The sequence below is a fragment of the Rhinolophus ferrumequinum genome, chromosome 8 (assembly GCF_004115265.2).
Source record: "Rhinolophus ferrumequinum isolate MPI-CBG mRhiFer1 chromosome 8, mRhiFer1_v1.p, whole genome shotgun sequence".
Classification (NCBI taxonomy): domain Eukaryota; kingdom Metazoa; phylum Chordata; class Mammalia; order Chiroptera; family Rhinolophidae; genus Rhinolophus; species Rhinolophus ferrumequinum.
The window spans coordinates 34,355,505-34,379,294 of record NC_046291.1 but is presented as its reverse complement, the minus strand read 5'-3'; the positions used below and the strand labels follow the sequence as shown (position 1 = coordinate 34,379,294).

Here is a 23,790-nt window from a genome sequence, read left to right as displayed (position 1 = left end):
TACCTAAATACGTGTGAGGCTGTATTTTCTTTAGATGCTTCATCAAAACAATGTATTACAACAGATTGAATAAAGAAGCAGATTTGAGAGTCCAGGCATCATCTATTTAAGTACATAGTAAAGAGATTTACTACAATATAAAATACCATCACTCTTTCCATAAATTTTTTGAAAATGTGGATTTTTAAAAAATAAAATAAGTTATTTAAGTTAACATGTAATGCTTTCATTGCTAGTTTAAAATTAACAACTATTTTTAATTTTTCTATTTCAATTTCTAATATGGTAGATAAACATAAGTTTTGGAGTCTTCAGTTATTTTTAAGAATGTAAAGGGCTCCTGAGTCCAAAAAGTTTAAGTACCACTGTATTACAATTTCATTGGTATACTGTTGCGTCCAGTAAATATGTAAACACAGAGCAGGTATTAGACATGATTTTCTGAGGTGACTCTCACCCATGTAGTTAGTAAGTTTTATATTGTCAATTGACCAAACTTGAAAATAAAACACATCAGTTTTTCTTTTTGTCAATACTTACTTATCATATGAATCCATTGCAATGACCCATTTGCACAGACCTTCAGCGGCTGTAGAAGCATTTCTAATCTTTTCTGGAACAAAATCTGGATTTGGAATATAATTTTTTCTTATGATGTTCATATACGCTGGAGGAATATTGTCTTTATCATATTCATGAAGTGATTGTAGAAATCGAATGTCACCAAGAAGTCTCTTTGCTGGACCCCAGAAATCCTCTGTTTTTTTTCCTGTACCTGTCGGGTCGGGGATTTTGTCAGCTTTGATGCCTTTCAAGATGCATATGGCTTCCATAACAAGCTTGACGCCAGCAGGAGGACTCTTCATAGATTTCACCACTGTAATGTCCTTGAAATGACAACATGCTAATTATTAAAAAAAAGAATTGTTTCTTTATGCATTACTTGTAATTGGTTCCTATTTTCAAACTACGCCATAAGAACAGAAACTCACTGTTCATTGGGTAGAAATGGTAACTGAGAGAATTATGTCAAGAAGCACTGAGAAGTTTGTTCCCCCAAAATGTTAAAAACAAAAAATTATAATGGGAAGATACCCCAGGTGAGATTATTATAACATGAAGTCTATTTCAAAAACACATAAAAGAGAGATTTGGTTGTCACTAAGTAAGAGTTTTGTAGCTTCTTAGAAACTGTAAAAGATGCAAACGTTAGAAAAATACAGAGAAATTATACATATGAAGGTCTCCTACACTCCCGTTATATAATTAACTACTGTAAACATTTTTATTTGTATTCTTCTGTGTCTTTTTCTATATATATGTATATGCTACACATCAGTGTATATGCCATATTTAATCAATGGAATCACAGTACACATAACATACATGCTGTTTTAAAACCTGTTCTATCTCAATAACAATATATAGTGATCATTCTTTCATGCAAGTAAACATTTCCATCATCATTTTTCATGTCTGCATAGCCTTTTGACATATAGATATGAACCAAAATTCTAATACCATACCTATGCTTTTTTCTGTTTTGACTATTACAATTGCCTTGCTGAAGTAAAGACTTCATGTTCTTTATTTTTAAAGCTTTTGACACATAATGACAAACTATTCTCCAGAATGTGTGAGTGCCTATTTTTAACACATACATACACCCATAGCAACTGGTTGGATTTCGGATAGGCAAAAGAAATCTTACTTTAACTATTTCTTTAAATACAAGCAAGGTATTTAAATATATCCAATACATTTTCATATATCTAATGACTATTTGTATTTCTTCTTTTGTGAATTATTTCTTTATATCACTTACCATCTTATCTTACAGCAAATTTTTTCTTACTGATTTGTAAGAGCTTTTACATATTATGCACATTAATCTTTTGTTTGCCATGTAATTCAAATACTTTTCCCAGTGTTTCTAAACTTCTGTCCATAGTGTTTATATCAAACAAAATGTGTTGGTTTTTAGGTACTGAAATTTATATCTTTTAGAAAAACTTTACTAATTATGAAAAAAGACTATCCAGATTATGTATATTTACAAACAATACTGAGTACTTTTTTTCTGATTTCTTTCATAGCTAAGAAATACTAGGTTCTAGTCTATTGTAAGGTTATAAACATGACCTACATTTTCTACTATTTTATACTAATATGTTTATATTTGAATGTCAATCAGTCTGAAATCTATTTTGGAGTAAGATATGAAGAAAGGATCTAACAGTCTCTTCCTTACCTTCCCCTAAAGTTTAGCCAAGATTCTATTCAACCATACTATTTATTTTTTAAAATTATCTCTATCTTCCTTAATTGAAATGTTCCCTTTTCACACCTTAATTTTTAATACCACATTTCATCAAATCTAAGACATATTATTATAAAATATAATGTTGTAAGTCATATTATTACTTTATGTATCACCAAAAAACAAAACACTGACACTGACAAACATTGACACATTGAAGTTGTCCCTCTATATCCATGAATATGCAGATTCAACCAACTGCAGACTGAATATATTTGGGGAAAAAATGTTATGTTGTTGCTGATATGTATACTTTGCAGTTAGGCCTACAATGGGTACCTCTGTACTGTACATAAACAGACTTTTTTTTTGGTCATTATTCCCTAAACAATACAGTATTAACTATTTACACAGCATTTATATTTTATTAGGTATTATAAGTAATCTAGAGATGACAAAATATACCGGAAGATGTACATAACTTGTATGAAAATACTATACTATTTTATATAAGGGACTTGAGAGTCATAGAATTTTGTATCCTGGAACCAACCCCCTGCAGACACCAAGGCACACTGTACTTTATCACATCTACTATAGGGAGTATCTTAATTACAAAAGGGCCTAACTGTGAAAAAGGTGCACCTTAGAATCAAAAAAATATACTAGGGTCTTATGCCCGTCAATTATTGTAGGGCAGTTGTTGAAATAACAGTTGTTTTATGGTGGGTTATAACATTTGGGAGCTTTATTCTTTTTCAAAATTGTCTTAGTCCTGCACATTCATTTCCTTTTTTCAGGTGAACTGGGAATCCTTTTACCAATTTGAAAACTACTTAAATTGCATTAAATGCGAAGGCTAATTTGGGGAGACAGAATAGACTGTAGCACACAACGGTAAGTACTTCCTTGAGCTCTCATGACATGCTCCCTAGTAGGTGGGTGGCGGTGCTCTTACCTGTGCAGTGAGAGTATCGAGGGCAGAGAGCGCCGACTCTAATATCGGCAAGGCCCCTGCCAAGTCAGCGTCACATTCGTCCTTAATGGCTTTAGAAGCCATAGCTTGTTCATTTGCTATTATCTCATCAGCTTTCACTATTTTTTCAGTTTTGGCAACTTCTATAGATTCCCTTTCAATGATGACCATCATTTCATCAACCTCTTTGCTAGCAACTTTTAATTGAGGATGGAGAGCCTCCAACTCAATTTGCATTGAGGCTACTTGAGATGCAGCAGAATCCAGTTTATCCAAACCCACTTCGTACCTCCTTTTCATTTTCATTACTTCACTGAAAGCAAATAGATAAAACAAGGTTAGTGGTCAGGCTCTGTAGCCTACTTCAAGGGAAAATAGTAAGTGTTCTTGAGCTTTACGAGCTTTTTCAAGGCGTAGCTAAAGGAGTGATCTGAAAGATTTCCAGATATATTAACAACTTGTTAAAAATATGAACTCTAGAAAATTGGATTGCGTGCAGTTAAAAGGAGATAATATGTCTTGCTCATTTTTGTATCTCTAGTACCTAGCACAATATCAATGCATGTATTAGAAATTCAAAAAACAAACATACTAGGTATAAGGCAAGGAGCCTCCTATATCAAAATTAGTGATGTGATTCTAAAATTAGTCAACTTGGGAAGTTTATTCCAACAATATTATTGTTCCTTAAAATCTTCTTATAGTCATTTCTTTCAAATAGAATTCAGTGCCCAAAACATTTATTATGGATATTGCCAAAGGTGGCAAACCATTTTAAGATGTAGTCAATACCCTGAAATAGGATTTTTGTTTTATTAAGGCATTTAAAAGTGATGAATAGGATAGAAAATAAAGTTCAATACTTTCTTTTGGGTGCTAAAAAAAAATCCCATTTAAAAGTGAAGGCACACCACAGTTTTGTCACATGTTGATTCCCTCTGATTTACCAAAATATTTGACAGTGATGGGAACTGAGGAGACTGGATGCATGACACCATATTACAGAGCTTGGTTTCAGTTGAAACCTGGTGGAGGAAGCACAGTAAAAATCTCACTCTTGCCAGCATGAAGCAGTCTCAACATTTTGGTTCATCCCATGTGACACTTAGCTAGCTAAATCACTGATTCCCTGGCAGATGACCTAACTTGCTTCTAGGTTACAGTGCAACCTGGCTATAAAGAAATCTGAAGGCTTTAGCTATTAAGAGAAGAGTAACTACAGGGTGGAAATTCTAGTGGAGGTAAAGGAAAATTAAAAATAATGAGGAAAATTAGAAAATTAAATAAGAATATATATATAAATGCCTAGAACACTCTTACTTTCAGCCTTTCTATAAGTTTGTATCTCATTTTTATAATCTTTCTTCCAGTCAGAACGAACTTAAAATTGTGAGCATACAATCAAACAGAGCCAGAAGTGACATCCAAAATTTAATCACAATCTCTTAAGAGTTTTTGACCCCACTGGATGGAAAAATATGAAGAAAACAAAAAAAAAGCAAACTTTCATTAAGTTACAGATCATAAGATCAACATGGAAAGACAGCTATCTCGGGAGATAAAGAAACAATAAAATTCAGCCAAGTCATGTAACAGTAGCCTTCGGTGGGAGTTGCAAATTGCACTAGGTAGACGGAAAAAATACTGATGGTATAATTCCATCACGAAGGTGTGAACCATTGTGAATGGGAAAGTTATGACACTCCAGCTGTGGAAGGCATTGCAATGATCACCATAAATACAGATGAAAACTCTCCTGCTGGAATCCAGGTAGCATCCTGGCCAGTATAGGGGAAAGCAGCTTTAAAATGCCTGAGATCATGAGTTAGCCACATAAAGATTTAGAATTAACTAGAAATATATGGAAAAATCAAACTCAGCATTTTTGCGTAAAGAATATTTTTTTGTGTCAAGATATCTGTGCAATTTGGTGTTTTTAAATATTTTTTTAAAATTTAAAAGAATTTGGTCTGTTAGCTTAACAGATCAGCCTTGTAGTTTCAGTATAAATCATGGAATATTATTCAACCACAAGAAAGGAGGATATCCTGTCATTTGCAACAACGTAGATGGACCTTGAGTGCATAATGCTAAGTAAAATAAGTCTAACAGAGAAAAATAAGTACTGTGTGATATTACTTATATGTGGAATCTTAAAAACTCAAACCTATGAAAAAACAGAGTATAAGGGTGGTTACCAGGGCATTGGGTGGGAGGGATAAGAGAGATGGTGTTTAAGGATACAAAATTATAATGAGCAGTAAATAAGCCGTAGAGAGCTAATGCACAGTATAATGAATACAGACAATAATATTATTGTACTATAATTACATGATAAATATTGCTACAATGGCAATCATATTTCAATATATAAATGTATACTCTTTTTCTGCATCTATTGATATGATCATATGATTTTTATTTTTCATTTTGTTAATGTGGTGTATCACATTAATTGATTTGCGGATGTTGTGTTGCACACCAGGAATGAATCTCACTTGATCATGGTATATGATTTTTTTAATGTATTGCTGAATTCTGTTCACTAATATTTTGTTGAGAATTTTTGCATCTATGTTCATTAGGGATATTGGCCTATAGTTTTCTTTTTTTGTAATGTATCAAAGTAACAAGCTATACACCTTAAACTTACACAATGTCACATGTCATATTTATTCAATAAAAAGTATCTCAATGTAAATTGTGTAATTGAGCAATATTTAGAATTGTGTTCTTAAGTAAAAATCTCATTAAGTTGATAGATAATATTAAAAGGTTTAAAAGAACTTAAGGCTCACTATATGTGTAAGTTTAACTTCTATACTTATAAATCATTTAAGTACTTAGGAAAGTTTGATTTATTCAATCTCATCTTAAAAGGGAAATAAAAGTAATATAAAAATTTTGTTTAAATAAGTTTTGGAATGTGACCAAAGGTTAGTTGAAGACACCCTTAAAGGTGATCACTAAAATTTCTAAACTTCTAACTTTCTAGCTTAATTTAAGGTTTTTACATTTTTAATATACATATTATTAATTTTTAGAACCAAAGAGACTTTTTTTTGTTTTCTGTTTTGTTTTGTTTTTGCTTTTTTTTGCCAGAACTTCCAAGTTTTATTTTTATTTACTTTTAATTTTTAAATTTCGTAAAATTAGTTTCATGTGTACAAAACACTATAATAGTTAGACATTTATCATTTATACCCCTCACAAAGTGATAATCCACTTCCCCCAATCTACTACCCCTCTAACATAGCACACAGCCATTACCACTGTCTCTATTCCTAATGCTGTACTCCACTTCTTGCTGTACTCCACTTCTTATGTATATACATATATACATATATATGTATGTATCTTTATATATATGTATGTATATACATACATACATATATAGTTACATATATACATATATACACATTATATAGTCACATATATACATATATATAAATATGTCAACATATATACATATATATAAAAAGTCACATATACACATACATATATATATATATATATATGTATATATATAAAACTGTAGTTGACATTCATTACTCAGCTTCAGGTTTAAGTGTACAGTGCAGTGATGAGGCACCTACACCATCCCTGAAGTGGTCTCCCTAATAAGACAAGAGTCCAGCGTATACCCTACAAAATCTTTACATTACTTAATTTATTCCCCAAACTGACTTTCGTATCCCTGTGGCAATCTTGTGGTTACCGATTGTGCTTTCTAATCCCCTCACCTTCCCCTTTATCCCCACCGCCCCCCCAACCATCTAGCAACCCTCAGTTTTTCCTCTGTGCCTCTGAGACTGTTTCTGATTAGTTCATTCATTTATTCTATTCTTTAGATTCCACATTTAAGTGAGATCATATAGTATTTGTCTTTCTCTGTCTGACTTATTTTACTTAGCATGATGTTCTCTAGGTCCATCCATATCATTGCAAATGATAAGATTTTGTTCTTCTTTATGGCTGCATAATACTCCTTATAATGTACCACACTTTCTTAATCCAGTATATATGTAAATGTACCACAGTTTCTTAATCCAGTCGTCGTCTACCAATGGACATTTTGGTTGTTTCCATGTCTTGGCTATTGTGAATAGCACTGCAATTAACTTAAGGGTGCATAGATTTTTTTCGAATTAGCATTTTGGAATTCTCTGGATAGATACCCAAGAGTGGAATTGCTGGGTCATAAGGTAGTTCCATATTCATTTTTTTGAGATACCTCCAAAATGTTTTCCATAGTGGCTGCACCAATCTGCAATCCCACCAATAGGGCACCAGAGTTCCCTTTTCTCCACATCCTCACCAGCACTTGTTGTTTGTTGAGCCAGCACTTGTTGTTTGTTAATTTATTGATGATAGCCATTCTGACTGGGGTGAGGTGGTATCTCATTGTGGTTTTTATTTGTATTTCTCTAATGATTAATGAGGTTGAGCATTTTTTTCATATGTCTGTTTGCCATCTGTATGTCCTCTCTAGAAAAATGTCTCTTCATGTCCTCTGTCCATTTTTTAATTGGATTGTTTGTTTGTTTTTGGTGTTGAGTTGATTGAGTTTTTTATAAATTTTGGATATTAACCTCTTACCAGATATATCATTAACACATATCTTCTCCCATTCAGTAGGCTCCCTTTTTGTTTTATTGATGGCTTCTTTAGCTGTGAAAAAACTTTTTAGTTTGACATAATTCCAGATGTTTATTTTTTCTCTTACTTCCCTTGTCCGAGGGGATATATCAGTAAAAATACTACTCTGGGTAATGTCTGTAAACTTGCTTCCTATATTTTCTTCTTGGAGTTTTATGGTTTCAGATCTTACATTTAAGTCTTTAATCCATTTTGAATTTATTCTTGTATATGGTGTAAGGAGATGGCCCAGCTTCATTTTTTTGCATGTGTCTGTCCAGGTTTCCCAGTACTATTTATTGAAAAGACTGTCTTTACCCCAACATAAATTCTTGTTTCCATTGTCGTAGATTAAATGACCATATAGATACGGATTTATTTCTGGACTGTCTATTCTGATCCATTGATCTATGTGTCTGTTTTTATGCCAGTACCATGCTGTTTTGATTACTATAGCCTGTTAGTATAATTTGATGTCAGGTATCTTGATACCTTCCACGTTGTTCTTATTTCTCAAGATTGCAAAGGCTATCCAAGGTCTTTTATGGTTCCATATAAATTTTAGGATTATATCTTCTATTTCTGTGAAAAACGTCCTTGGTAGTTTGATAGGAATTGCATTGAATCTGTATATTGCCTTAGGAAGTATGGACATTTTAACAATATTAATTCTTCCTATCCATGAGCATGGTATGTGTTTCCATCTATTTGTATTTTCTTTAATTTCTTTCTTCAGTGTCTTACAATTTTCTGAGTACAGGTCTTTTACTTCTTTGGTTGAATTTACTCCTAGGTATTTTATAGTCTTTGAAGCAATTGTAAATGGGACTATTTTCTTAATTTCTCCTTCTGATATTTTATTATTGTATATACAAATGCAACTGATTTCTAAATATTAATTTTGTATCCTGCTACTTTACTAAATTCATCTATCAGTTCTAATAGGTTATTGGTGGAGTCTTTGGGGTTCTCTCTATATAGTATCATATCATCTGCATATAATGACAATTTTACCTCCTCCTTACCAATTTGGATGCCTTTCATTTCTTTTTCTTCTCGGATTGCTGTGGCTAGAACTTCTAGAACGATGTTGAATAAAAGTGGAGAAAGTGGGCAACCTTGCCTTGTTCCTGATCTTAAGGAGAATGGTTTTAGTTTACCCCATTGAGTATGATGTTCGCTGTGGGTTTATCATATACGACCCTTATTATGTTGAGATATGGTCCCTCTATTCCCACTTTCTTAAGAGTTTTTATCATAAATTGCTGCTGGATTTTGTCAAATGCTTTTTCTGCATCTATTGATATGATCATATGATTTTTATTTTTCATTCTGTTAATGTGGTGTATCACATTAATTGATTTGCGGATGTTGTGTTGCATACCAGGAATGAATCCCACTTGATCATGGTGTATGATTTTTTTAATGCATTGCTGAATTCTGTTCACTAATATTTTGTTGAGAATTTTTGCATCTATGTTCATTAGGGATATTGGCCTGTAGTTTTTTTTTTGTAATGTCTTTGGGTGATAGTGGCATTATAAAAAGTGTTTGGGAGACTTCCCTCCTTCTGGATTTTTTGGACTAGTTTGAGGTGTTTAATCTTTTTTGAATGTTTTGTAAAATTCACCTGTAAAGCCGTCTGGTCCAGGGCTTTTGTTTGTTGGGAGCTTGTTGATTACTGATTCAATTTCCCTGGTAGTAATCAGTCTATTGAGGTTTTCCGTTTATTCTTGAGTTAACCGTGGAAGGTTATATGCTTCTATAATATTGTCCATTTCTTCCAGATTGTCTAATTTGTTAACATATAATTTAATATAATTTAATTTGTTAACATATAATTTTATTAATCATAGTAATTTCTTAAAATTGTTTGTATTTCTTTGGTGTCTGTTGTTACTTCTCCTCTTTCATTTCTGATTTTATTAATTTGGGTCCTCTCTTTTTTTCAAGAGTGTAGTTAAAAGTTTGTAGATTTTGTTTATCTTCTCGAAAAACCAGCTCTTGGATTCATTGATCTTTTGTATTTTTTGTTGGTTTCTATTTCATTTATTTCCACTCTGATCTTTATTATCTCCTTCCTTGTACTCCCTTTGGGCTCATTTTGCTGTTCTTTTTTCAGATCCCTTAAGTGTAAGGATAACCTGCTGATTTGTGATTTTTCTTGTTTCTTTAGGTAGGCCTGCATTGCTATGAATTTCCCTCTTAGGACTGCTTTTCCTGTATCCCATAGATTTTGGGTCGTTGTGTTTTCATTTTCGTTTGTCTCGAGATATCTTTTGATTTCTTCCTTGATCTCATGGTTGACTCATTCATTATTTAGTAACATGTTATTCAGTCTCCATGTATTTGTGTGTCTTTCATTTTTTTTCCTGTAGTTGATTTCTAATTTCATAGCACTGTGGTCAGAGAAGACACTTGGTATGATTTAAATTTTCTGAAATTTATTGAGACTTGTTTTGTGGCCTAACATGTGGTCAGTCTCTCTTGGAAAATGTTTCAAGTGCACTTGAGAAGAATGTGTATTCTGAAGCTTTGGGGTGAAATGCTCTGAAAATATTGATTAAATCCACTGTTTCTATATTTATTTTACATCCGGAGGACCTGTCCCTTGTTATCAGTGGTGTGTTGAAGTCCCCTACTATGGTAGTGTTACTGTTGATCTCTGTCTTTATGTAAGTGAATATCTGTTTTATATATTTTGGTGCACCTATGTTAGGTGCACAGATGTTTACTAGGGTTATGATCGATCCCTTGTTTATTGTTGGATCGATCCCTTTATTATTATGTAGTGCTCTTATCTTATTAAAGTGCTATTATCTTTGTTGTTTAATATATTCTTCATTTTAAAGTCTATTTTGTCAGAAGTAAGTATTGCTGATTCAGGTTTTTTTGTTTTTTTCTCATTTCCGTTTGCATGAAATATCTTACTCCAACCCTTCACTTTCAGCCCATGTGTGTCTTTTGAACTGAGGTGAGTCTCTTGTATACAGCATATGCAAGGGTCTTATTTTCTTATCCACTCAGCCACCAAATGTCTTTTGATTGGAGAATTTAATCCACTTACATTTAAAGCGGTTATTGATAGGTACATAGTTTTTGCCATTTTGTTATTTGTATTTCTGGTCTTCATTACGTAGATTGTTTTCATCTTTCTTCTGTTTACAGAAGCCCTTTTAACACTTCCTGCATTGCTGGTTTCGTGATAATGAATTCCTTTAGCTTATTCTTTTCTGGGAAGCTCTTTATCTCTCCTTCAATTTTAAATGATAGCCTTGCTGGATAAAGCAATCTAGGTTGTAGGCCTTTGTTTTCCATGACTGAATACTTCCTGCCACTCCCTTCTGGCCTGCAAAGTTTCTGTAGAAAAGTTATTTGATAGTCTTATAGGAGTTCCCTTATATGTAACCCCCTGTCTTTCTCTTGCTGCTTTGAGGATTCTCTCTTTGTCTTTAACCTTTGCCATTTTAACTATAATGTGCCTTGGTGTGGGCCTGTTTGGGTTCATCTTGGTTGGAACTCTCTGCACTTCTTTTGCTTGTATGTCGGTTTCCTTCACCAGGTTAGGGAAGTTTTCGGACATTATTACTTCAAATATGTTCTCGATCCCGTGCTCCCTCTCTTCACCTTTTGGTTATTCCTATGATGTGCATGTTGTTGCGCTTGATGTTATCCCAGAGGTCTCTTGAACCATTTTCATTGTTTTTTATTCTTTTGTTGTTGTTGTTGCTGTTCCGCTTGGATGATCTCTGCTAACTTGTCTTCTAAATCGCTGATTCGATCCTCTGCCTCATTTTACCTTATTGGTAATTCCTTCAGGTGTGTTCTTTATTTCAGTTATTGTATTGTTTAGTTCTAACTGGTTGTTCATTATGATTTCTCTGTCCTTCTTTATGTCGTTACTAAGCTCCTTAAACAATCCTGTCATCAGTGTTCTGAACGCTGTCTCTGATAGATTGGTTACCTCTATTTCATTTGGTTCCAATTCTGGAGGTTTCTTCTGTTCTTTTATTTGGGACATGTTTCTTCGTTTTCCCATTCTGGCTGACTCTCTGTGTTTTCTTCAATGTATTAGGCAGATCCCCTAAGGTTCTTGGTCTTTGCTAGTGATTTTATGTAGCATGTGCCCTTTATATTTTATTTGCACCACTTCCCTATTCTCCTGTGTGTGTGCTCCAAAGGTGACCCTTGTTTTGTGTGTATTGTCCTGTTAAAGTTGAGCTTCAGTTGCTTTTGGCTTGTCAGTGGCTGGGATTGACTCCTAGGCTGACTAGTTGAGAGACTTGGCTCAGCCCACAGCGGATGAGCTGCTGCGTGAGGGTTGACTGCTCAGATGAGGCTTGGCCTGCATGGGCTCTTGTGCCTGTAGAGAATTCCTTCTGGGTGTGTCACTTGTAGGTCAAACCCAGTAATACTCTGGCTTGGTCTGGGTGTGTTGAAAATTGTGCCTCTTGGGCTGGGCCCTGGTGTAGGGCAATGTCAGAACAAAACAAATCAACAAGCATAACAGCAACAAAAACAACAACAAAGAAAATAACAGATATACTCACATGTAAAAACAACCAATAACCCTCAGGCAACCCAGGTAGAAATATCAAAAATACAAAAAAAAAAAAAAAAAAAAAAAGCAGCACCCATCTTGGCTTAAGTCCACCAAACAATTTCCAGGTTGTCCTCTGTTGTACCAAAGAGTCATCTGCATCTTGTAGATGCAGAGCCGTCCACCTGGCACTCTGAGTGACCCTGGCACTACAGTTCTAGATGAGTGGGGCTATGGTGTATGGATGGTAGTTTTTACAAAGTCAGTGCAGTTTCTGCTCTTGCCTGCACAGAACGCGCTCTGAGAGCACCACAGCCAGCCATTGGGAGGTAGGTTTATTCCCTGTGCCCAGGTCTCTTGAGTCTTAGGGCATGTCTTCCGTTGGAGGATGTGGAGGGCGCGAGATTTCTGAACTGCTGAAAGCCCAGAGCTGCCTCTGCAGCCTGCTGCTGACCTCTGCATGTATCTCTGTAGCTGTAATTGTCTCGCGCTGCAGCCCAAAAAAGTTGGGGGCTGGAAAAGGAGGTGTCTTCCGTCTCCCAGCCCAGTAGTATCACACTCTTCCCAGCCTCTTCCCTAGTCACAGCTGTAAAGCAGCTTTTTCTAGGTCATCAGCACTACAGCTCCTCTCTAATATGACATTACTCTTCAGTTCAGGGAACAGCTTGAGAGTCTGGTATGGAGTTTGTCTTTTGTCTTTTTGGTCTGATGTAGGGCCCGGCTGGAGATCTCAGCTGAGGTTACTGCCTCAAAGGCTGGATATGCTGCTTTCTCAGCAGGAGAAATCAGCTGTGGGATGCAGAGAAAAAGCCCATGTCCTGGCTCTTGTGATCTCTGTTCTGTGTCTTGAGGCACCCACATCCAGCAGCCGGAGGTGCAGACTACATCTCTGCACCGCTCCCTTCCCGCATCCCCTGCTCGCCTGGTTTGCCCACCTTCAAGTAATCCTTGTACGAGTCTCTTAGCTGTTCTGTGTGATGAACAGAAGTCCTTCGATGGGTTATAGATGTTCAATTTGTGGTAAGTTCCAGAGGAGAACTCAAAGAGACCACCTCGCTGCCACCATTCCTATGACAACCAGACCACCAAAGAAACTTTGGAAAAAACGTTTCACCCTCAATGACATGAAAAAGCTCACATTCTATAGTACATTGGTTTATTGATGTTTATATTGATCTTTTCAAATGAGTTTTATTTGAAGAGGGAAAGTTGACTAGGTATATTGAACGGATGTCTCTGGTTTTCAGTTTTTCAGTACCTAAAGAGAAGGTTTATTTATTATCTAATTACTTATCAAAGAAAAACTACTCTCTAGTGGTGCTTACTCAATATCATTGTCAAGCCTTACCACAGCTCTGAGTGGCACACCTTCATGCCTTCAAGAAATATGATTATGCATTTATAATGTGTTAGGCAATGCATCTGTACATACGTACTCATATATATATATATATATATATATATATGAAATAGATCTCTATTACATCATGTCATTTTTGTACACACAAATATTTTTAAACCTCTGTAGCTTACTTAAAAATATAAAATTTCAGTTTTACCTTCTCTTCTTTTCCAACAACAGTTTGAAGGTGGAGATTAATTCAAGATAAGAGGTGGGAGTCACATAATTATATCTCTGAAGTTCAACATAGAAGGATGTTGATAAATCTATAGTAGAAGTGTGGAAGCTTTTACACATGTCGATACAGCCATCTCGTGTTTCCTCTGACATTTCAATTTCTTGCAGAAAGCGTGAGGCAACTGCCTGTAGTGCATCTTCAGGCCATGACTAAATTTAATATAAATGTTTTAGCACTTGATCAAAGTTACTAACATGAGTCTGTTATTACTGTAGTCCTTTATAATTTATGGATGTTGGAAATGGAGTGGAAAGCATGAGGGATGGGTTGGGAGAGACAATTTCATGAGAGATTTCCCCCGAGTACTTGCATGCTTAGGGCAGGGAGCCAGTAGCTAGTGCATATCACTCTATGGTTTGTTCACAGGTTAGGGAAATTGTTCATGAATATTGAAGGAACTAAAAGAAGAGCAAAGGAACTAAACTTATGGAATGTCTCTTTCTGTGTGCAGTCTACTGTAATTATCTCATTTAATTCTCCCAATAATTATCTGAGGTAAATGTTATTATCCTTTCCTCTAAACTCAAGAATCACATGAACAAGGTTTCCTTGATTTCTCTTACAGGCATCTCAAATTCAACAATTCCAAAACGTGGCTCCTAGCTCCAAATAGTTGCAGTCTACCTCAACTTAGTAAACATCACCACCCACCCAGTTGCTCAAGCCAAACTACAGGAATCATCTTTGATCCTGGTCCTCTTCCTCAACCCTACATCTATTGTATAGCAAGTTCTACAGGCATCATCCCTAAAATAGCTTCCAAATCTTTCCCCTACTTTCTATATCTACAACAAACATCCCAGTTGAACTCTCTGTTATCATCTGCCTGTAATATTTCGATAGTGTCCTTACTGGTCTCCCTGCTTGTGTGCTCTACACAGCTGCCAGAGTGATCTTTTCAAAATATAAATTAGTTCATGTCACATTCCCCAACTTTCAGTCCTTTGAAAACCTCCCAGAAAACTTAAAATAAAATCCACAACCAACTGGTAAATCCTTACCTGCTGGGGCCCTTCCCACCTTTCTGACCTCAGCTCTACTACCTCCCCCTCAGTTAGTTACTCTGGTCTCGTCACCCTGATTTTCTCTCACCCACTCATTCCTTCTACATGGCCTCTTGCCTTCACTAGCTTATTCTCTCTGCCCAGGTCCTCTCAGCACTGGCACTTTTTGTCTTTCGTGTTTCCTCTTAAAGGTCATCTATTTAGAAAGCCTTTTATTCCCTACAGCCTACCCTGTATGATGGAATTATTTTTTGCCAATTTGTCTGTCTGTAGAAAGTAAGCTCAAGGAGAGCAGAAGCCTTGTCTATTTCATTTTCATCTTTATCTCTAGCATTTAGAATAATACCGCCTACAAAGCAAGTGTTCAATACATATATTTTGCATGAAATAATTAACCTTAGCAGGAAATAGAGGAACAGAGGGGTTAGGCAAACGCCCCAACGTCAAAATGCTTATGTGTTAGACCTCATTCACAGGATGTCTGCCACAGCCCAAAATTTCCTACTCCACACCCTTGTTTGCTCTGTGCTTCCTGATACTGAAGATTACTACAAAAAGTGTCACTCTGGCTTTCTTTCAATTTCTTGCTGGGTTTGGCTCATGGAAAAAGATTAGAGGGTGGAAAAAGAGAGAGGTAAGGGTATTTATACCCTCTATTCTTGCTAACAGGAGCTGAGTTCTAGGTTTCAGGTTCCTATTCCTGTCAGACAGTCCTACTTCCACAGCACCAAGCTCGAGTAACCCTCTTTCCTCCCTATACTCTTTTATATCCAGCTGTAGTAACAACTTCCTGCTATGCTCCGCCACTGCTTGATCACTCTACCATCCCCTCTCAGTTCCCCTAACCTGGCCTACACCTCCATGAACAGTATTTTTACTCATCTTTCCTCAGTGAAACCTTGCAGTGTGCTCTCTCTTTCCTGTCAGAACCCGACTGACACACAAATTTATCCTAAAACTTTCAGTATATTGAAGTTAATGACTGTATACACTGGTAATAAAATGTTTTTCTATTATGACAATTTCTTGAATTGTAATTTCATGAAATACATTATTATTGACCAGAAAATTCTGCTAAAACTACACTGGGGGCAAGGGGAGTCTATAAAATAAGTCATGATGATAATGGAGATTCAATATTTCTAAAAGTCTATCTAAAATTAACATGGCAATACCTGAAACCAGTCAATGGTACAGCAGTTAACAAGAGCAGGGAATTTTCTAAGACGATTCCGAAATGCATCTCCAATGGGACTCATGGCGAGAACAACATGCAGTTGGTTGCGGCAGCGATCGATAAACATGTTGAAAAGAGCTATAGGGCTTCCATCTGTTTGTTTGGTTTTATCCCGTTGACGATCTAACTGACGCATCTTTTCACAGATCTCCTGCTTTTCATCTAATGCAAAGAGATTTGGAACCTCCCCGGCATTTAGCAGATTGTTGACATCTTCTAGAAATGACTCCTTTTTAATCTGAGTATCTGTAAACAGGAACACACCATTCAACTCACCTTCAGCACATTTCCTTAAGATTGCTTTTAAATCTTCACGCCACTCAGTGTTACCATAGCCCTTGGAGATTTCAACCTGGAAAACTGAATAATCAGACATATGGGCAGCTAATCGAGTAACAGACTGCCTTCCACTTCCTCCAACACCAACCAGAAGAGCATGGCTGCGAGGCTGCTTCAGGATCCTGGAAATTCTGCTGATGTGTTCTATGGCAAATCGGAATAAGACAAGGTTCATGGTTTTTTTGCTCATATTGTTATATTCCTCAAGGTGAGCTTCTACTATCACCCGAAGATTATCCACATCTGCAACTTCTCTATAGTTGGTGTCTTCTCTCTTGAGATCATAGAAGTCACAAAACATTAAGCTGCGTAGGTCATCTTCTTCTACCACTCCATCATTATTAAAATCCAAACTTTGAAAAAGTTCATGAAAATTTTCATCCATATAATTTCTCAAAATTTCTTGAATATGGTTGATAAGCCAACTTCTGTCTGCATTATCCAGAAGGCGATCATAATATACTCTAAGGACCTGAATAATAATTAAAAAGCAGCTTAAGGAACTGATTCTTTTCTTTTACTTTTTTTGAATTTTTATTTCCTTGCTAATCTCAAGTAATATAAAAAAAATACTCTCAGGAAATTTTTATGGGTTTTATTAAAAGCATATCCAAACAATCAGGACTAACTCATAATCATGTTTAAATATTCATTTTGATAATATATATTTGAAATAATACACAGTGGCATTCAGTTAACAATAAATAAAGGCAATTTGGTGGGACTGAAGCAGACTGTGGAGATGCAGAGAGTATTAAGGATTAGAGAAGGTGGGTGAATACCTTTCCTGGTCACTCAGATATAGATAGATCTGGGCACTGGTATTTAGCGTTTCCAACTGCTTTGAAGTGATCTTTCCTTTTAAACAGCCAGATAACATTTTGAAAATTATTGGTAAACCAATATATTATTTTTCTGAAAGCACATTTTCTAGAAAAAGAAGGAATGTCTTAGATGGATAAGTAAATAACACAGAAATTTACCTCATGAACCCAAAGTCGTTTAATCACTTCTTTGGTTCCTGCTGTTTCTGGTCTTGACAAACAAACACCCTGAATGACACGGGAGAAATCACGGAGGTTGAACAAGTAGTGAGATTTAGCTGGAGTAGGCAAAAGGTTCTTCATTGCTTCTTTGTATAAATTCATTGTGCCATTTATAATTTGTGTGGTCAAATCTAAAAAATCGCCTGGAAATTTATAACTTAAAAAATTTTTAAATAGAAAGAAAAAAAATTAGCAAATATAGAATTATATTTAGCATGACTAGCATAAAATATTTAGCATGACTAGCATAAAATTTTTATTCCAATTAAATCGATTTAGTTTACAGAATTACCATTTCTTGTTATAATAATATAATTTTTACTTATTTTAAAGTTACTTCCCATTCATTAATTTATTTTATGTTCAAAGGAACTCTATGAATAAGCAGAACCAACTTAATGGACTTTAAACTACTTAAGTAACAGGATAGTCAATCAAGGAACACAGATTACATAACTCAAAAACCCAGCATCCATTAGACAAATGAGTCCTAATCTTTTGCACTTTCATATAGACAGAATGCCTGAAGAACACTGGTAAAATGGGTATTATCAGAGAAAGGGAAGGAAGAAAATAAAAATATAGAAAAAATAAAGAAAAAGAAAAAAGGAAAAAGGAGAGTTAAAAAGTTAAATAAATAGTGAACCAGGTTTAATAAGTGTGTGGGGGGGTGGTATTGCAAAGGGCATGATTAAGGTAGAAAGAACATGGGGAAAGAATATCCATTTGGAAAAATTGTCTATCTTTAACCTCTGCCATGACCTGGCCAGCTGTCCACCTCCATCATGACTGGATAGGGCATGGAATGACAATTGCCTGAGAATGGACATCAGGTAGCCGAGACTTGCACTGCTTAGGTCCACTTGGCTTCCTGACCTCCACACATCTTATGGAGAAGCATGGAGTGTCCAAAGCTAGGGAGCAACACTTCCCAGGGTACAGGCTCCAAGGCTAGGAACTTGTACACTCAAACTTGTACATGGACATCCCTGAGGAACCCAAGAATTCTATTAGAGAGTATCAAAGTCACAGGATAAACCTGACATATCTTTCCAGCATTAATTGCACCACGTGGTGAAAATTGAAAATATTGATAATTCTAACATGAATATATTATACAGCAGAACACAAAATTTGTACGGAGTTTTAGGCTAAAATCAAGACTTGAGACAAAAAAAGGAAAAAGAGAAAGATACTCTGACTCCTTTGTGTTATGCTCCCATACCTACATATGGGAGCAGCGGAGGGGAGCAATGTTACCTGTTATCTTTTTCCTTGTCTAGGGATGCTTTCGTGAAAAATTTTGAGAAGTACTACTTATATTGATATGTTTTCAAAAGATTTTATTCCCCTTAATGTAAAATCAAACACACCTTAATTTACTTACCAGATTTTTAAATGCCAGGTTAAGATTCTAGAGAAGATTGTAAACATGGATTTATCACTAAACTCATTGATTGTTATAATATTGAAATGTCGCATGTATCGAGGAGTTACCGGATTTCGACCACCACCTGTATATTAAAAAGGATAACTATTAACAATGTCACTACTCTATACTAGAGTATTTTCTCTAATATTTTACAGTATAAAATAATTTGAAAGGTGGACAAATTCATGACACATTGAGAAGTTAAAAATAATCAGTTGTTTGGATAACCCTGACCTCAAAAAAGTTTTTCCCTCAAACTCAAGGTTTTGTTTTTCTAGTTGAATTATCTAAATGAGTTTAACTACCGTATTTTGCCGTGTATAACGTGTACATTTTTGCCCAAATTTGTGAGGGAAAAATAAGGATGCACATTATGTGTGGGTAGTACTAACTCTTTATCTATATAAATGTTTTTAATTATTTTATTTATGTTTATGTGTTAAAACTGTAACTCTAGAAATCAATAACAATATCTGTATGCAAAATAATACCCTGGAAAATGATAATCGGTTTTGTTGAATTTATGTTCAACTTGCAATGATGAAGAGTTCTTGGTCTTCCATGATGTGTAAATGTGGTAAATTGGTTACTGGGACATAAAATTTTTTGGACCTTGTATCTGTTCATGTTTTGCAATTACTTGTTACATAAAATTTCTTGTACCATAAAATGTTAAAAGATAAATACTAAAATTCCTTTATAATACAAAAAACAAGTACCTAAATGTAAACAAATAAAAATTTGAATTAAAAAATTAAAATGAAAGATTTTTTTCTCTCATTTGGGCCAAAAACATAGGTGCGCATTATATACAGGAGCACATAATACATGGCAAAATATAGTAATTAGACATAATCTTGGGTCAGGTCTATTTTATCAAAGGAAATTCTACCAGAGAGAAAGAGCCATTAGCCACCTTCTCTACGACTCATAGCCCAAGACAGTAAACTGTGAACATCCTCATTACAATAAAATATTAAGATACAATGTTATACAACAGTAATACAAGGTCAACCTCACTGACCAAGCTATAGGGTCCTTCCCATGTGTCTGAAAATCAGCACAATCTTGGCATACAGCCTAATTATTTTCCTACATCTTAAAATGAATTTCCCTAAGATTAGTATATATGGTTGATGTGACCACGTCACCGGCTGCTTGCATTTTTTAAAATTTGGGAAATCACAAAATAATGATTCCATTTTCAAAGATTAGGCTTTAATAACTGAGTTAGAATATAACATATCATTTTACAAAATTTTGTAAAAATTTGTTTTATCAAAATATGATTGATATTATCATCTTTAAATATATAGACAAATGCAATTGTCATGAAATCTTTGGCAAATAAGTGATTTTGTAAGTGGATAATATGTATCCTTAATATATATTTTGCAGAAATATATATAGGTTCATATTTTATGTTTGTTTAAAACCAGGTAAATCTGAATTTTATTTTATCACTGAATCATACGGTACTGATTCTGAAAACATGAAGAATGTGTGAAAGCATATAACTAGTAGTCTATAGACTGAGACAATTATGCATGCCTATGTATTGAGAAGCTCATAATAAACACTGATTTACCTGGCAAGTTTAAGGAGAGGGTGAAAGGGTTGCAGAAGGAAATGTAAGATTATATCCCCAGCTCTGTCTTCAACCCCCTCCTCCCAGGAAATATTCAGAAATGGTGGTATTTTTAGAAAATAGGGCCCAACAAGAAGAGATACCTCATGAATTCATCTTATTCTTCTGTCTAGTCCCTGAAAAGTCAGGGAAAGTGGATACACAGTACAAATGACTGCCTTGTGGTTGTGGGGGAGAGGCAAAGCAGAACTGAAGTCTAAGACCCATGAGCAATAATCTATTTAAGACAAAGACAGAGATATAGAGATAGAAATAGAGATAGAGAACACAAGCATTCAAAGTGGCCCAGAGAGTGTGCTGAGAACAATTATTGACTCAGAAAACTGTCTGCATTACAAGTCACATAAAGATGAGGGGATCACAGGCTAATACGAGAGATTCCTGGAAGAAATGGTACACAGAGAGATGGAATTAAAAAAAAAAAAATAGAATACCAGCCTGAGTCAGGAAAAGAATAAAGTTATCCAGTTAGTTGACTCTAGCCATTTTATATACTCCAGCATAAAAAATTTTCCCTACATAGAGATTCATTTGATTTTATAAATTTCTCTTGGAAAATATAAAAGGTTTTTAAGAATCAATTCTTTTGACCATTTCCCACTTAAAATTCTTCTCAACAGTCTGTCTAAATCCACAGACTCACTAGAATAAGACTGGATCGGGGTAGAGGAAAGGTGATATCTGAAACAGGGATGTTTCATACAGTTGAAACTTTAAGGAATGAAATGGAAATGAGCTGTCCAGGGGATCTGAGATCTCAGAATGGAGGCACAGAAAATGGGAAGCAAAGTCCCAGAAGGTGGGAGAAAAGGGATTTGGAAGAGATGGTAGAAACATGGTCCCAACCAATGCAACCTACTTTACAGTGTTGGCCACTGTGGTACACTCCCTTAGGTCACAATATATACACATAGAAAATACATACACAAAACACTGTAACTCAAATTGTCCAATTGGGTTTCTCTTTCTCCAACTATCTCTTTAGATACAGCTAGAGTGAGTTTCAATCTTAATAATCACTCGGAAAATGTACCTGGAGGTCCCATAGCACACATGATTTGAATGTCCACTAGTTTAATCACAGAACAATCTTTTAGGTCATACCAATTCCAGTGATCTAACCACTGTCTCAGTAACTCAATGGGAGGTTGAGCCCCATATACCTCCCGAGCTGGCATATTGACATCATCTACAAAGACAACCTGAGAATGACAAGAGAAGAGGTATTAGAAAATATTAACATGTTAACATAGCGTCTTATTGTGTAAACAATGTTGAGGCAAAGAATTGGATCATCATCTTGTAGACCTATGTGGAAAGTGATGTTTTCTTTTCAAATCAAGAATAATATTCCTTAGCATCCCTGCCTCTAAGGAATAGGGAGACAATTTTATTACTAACCTTTATAGGTTAAGAGTTTAGGACTTACTAATCCTCTCATACAATTTGTTTCTCAATACGCCTTGTTTTTTCCTTGTACAACTTCAATACATTAAAATAAATGAGAAAGGTGTGATTTTAAAATGATTATAACCTGAGTGGTGACAGTGAAATTGAGAAGGGTGTTCTTGGTGGAGGAATGCAGGTAAGTCAATTGACAGTTGGGATGTTTATGGGACTAGAATCAGCAAAGACTATGCTGAGTGAAAATGTTAATGAGAGAATTAAGAAGGTAGATAATTTCCCAGACGAATATTCTACTTTTAACTCAAAGGGCAACGACATGTTTTTAGTGTCAAGTTGTCTAATGCACATACAGTTTCGGAAAACTTCTTAATCAAAATCTGTGACAAAAAACCCCCAAAACTACACAAAAAGATGTCAAGCCCCAGTATATCTGTTTTCCTGTTCTGACTGTAGCATTGTACTTGAATAGGTACCATGGGTATAGGAACAGAAAGCGATTACCATTCTCTTGCCCAAAGGAGGACCAAAAACTCCCTTTCTTCTTTTGTCCAATTTTGACATAATAATATTCTGAGTTTGAGCTGCTGTAGTTTGTGCTGAGAAGTTAATTATCAGAGGCTTGTAGATTTCTTTATTGAGTTGATTTAAAAGGAAGTTCTATACAATAGGAAATAATAAAATAAGCCATAGGTGAAATATATTTTGACATTTCAAATAAACACTAAACATCATTGTTGACACACTGGAATTTAATCTTAGAGTGTCTGAATAATGTAAAGAGAGATGGAATCAATGTCCAATGTCTCTCTGTGCCCAGGCCCCAGGCTTGTAGCTTCTCTGATTTCCAAAACCACCATGTATACTTCACATTCCTTCTTAACACGAAGTCACTCAGTCATGTAGGGACTCAGAAGTTAAAAAACTTGCTTAAGGTCTCAGGGTTGGGGCAAGAATTCAGACTGCCATTTGTCTCTCTACAAATCAATGTTCTTTTTAATGTATCTTATTATCTTTCCACTTCAATATCAAGTTATCTGATTGTAAGTTAGGAAGCTTAAATAATATAATTGTATTTTCAAAATGGAATTCACTGGAAAGTAGCTGTAATTACAGTGATTCTTAATCAAGATGTTGTGTTCTACAAATCATCTTGTAGAGGAATAATGAGATAGGAAAACATTCACAATATATTAAGTAGAAAAAAGCAGATTACAAAATGAAATGCAAACTATGTTCCCAATTTTGTGAAAAGTATATTTTTCTGCCTGGGTAGTTTATTGCCTGAGATGAATTTGATGGGAGAACAAATAACAAAAGGCTTTATTTTTCTCTAACCACTGCCTTTAACCATGTCAACTCTCTATTCCCTGCCTATTAGTATCTTGGATAAATCCCTTAGTTTTCCGTACACTTTCAGCTATTTTTTTAAAATCCAGGTCAAATCAACATATAGATTTAAAATAGTCTAAATGTCTCTCCTCCATGCTCTTGGATTATTCCCTGATACATGCAGCATTTAGGTTATAACGAAGGTGTCATTTCAATACGTTGTAAAAGAGATTATTTAATAAATGAGATCAGGAAAATTATTTAACTACATACCCAAATATTCCAAAAGGATTA

The 23,790-nt window shown here is 35.0% G+C and overlaps 1 protein-coding gene across 1 annotated transcript in view; it reads right to left on the bottom strand.

Moving 5' to 3' along the window:
* The window catches only part of DNAH7 (dynein axonemal heavy chain 7), a 213,555-nt gene that overhangs the window by 81,460 nt on the left and 108,305 nt on the right, over positions 1–23,790 (bottom strand). Inside the window, 8 exon segments of the mRNA XM_033111796.1 lie at positions 541–887; positions 3,219–3,549; positions 13,974–14,203; positions 16,234–17,106; positions 17,618–17,837; positions 19,068–19,194; positions 21,794–21,962; positions 22,669–22,824. Coding sequence (XP_032967687.1) covers positions 541–887; positions 3,219–3,549; positions 13,974–14,203; positions 16,234–17,106; positions 17,618–17,837; positions 19,068–19,194; positions 21,794–21,962; positions 22,669–22,824 — 2,453 coding nt within the window.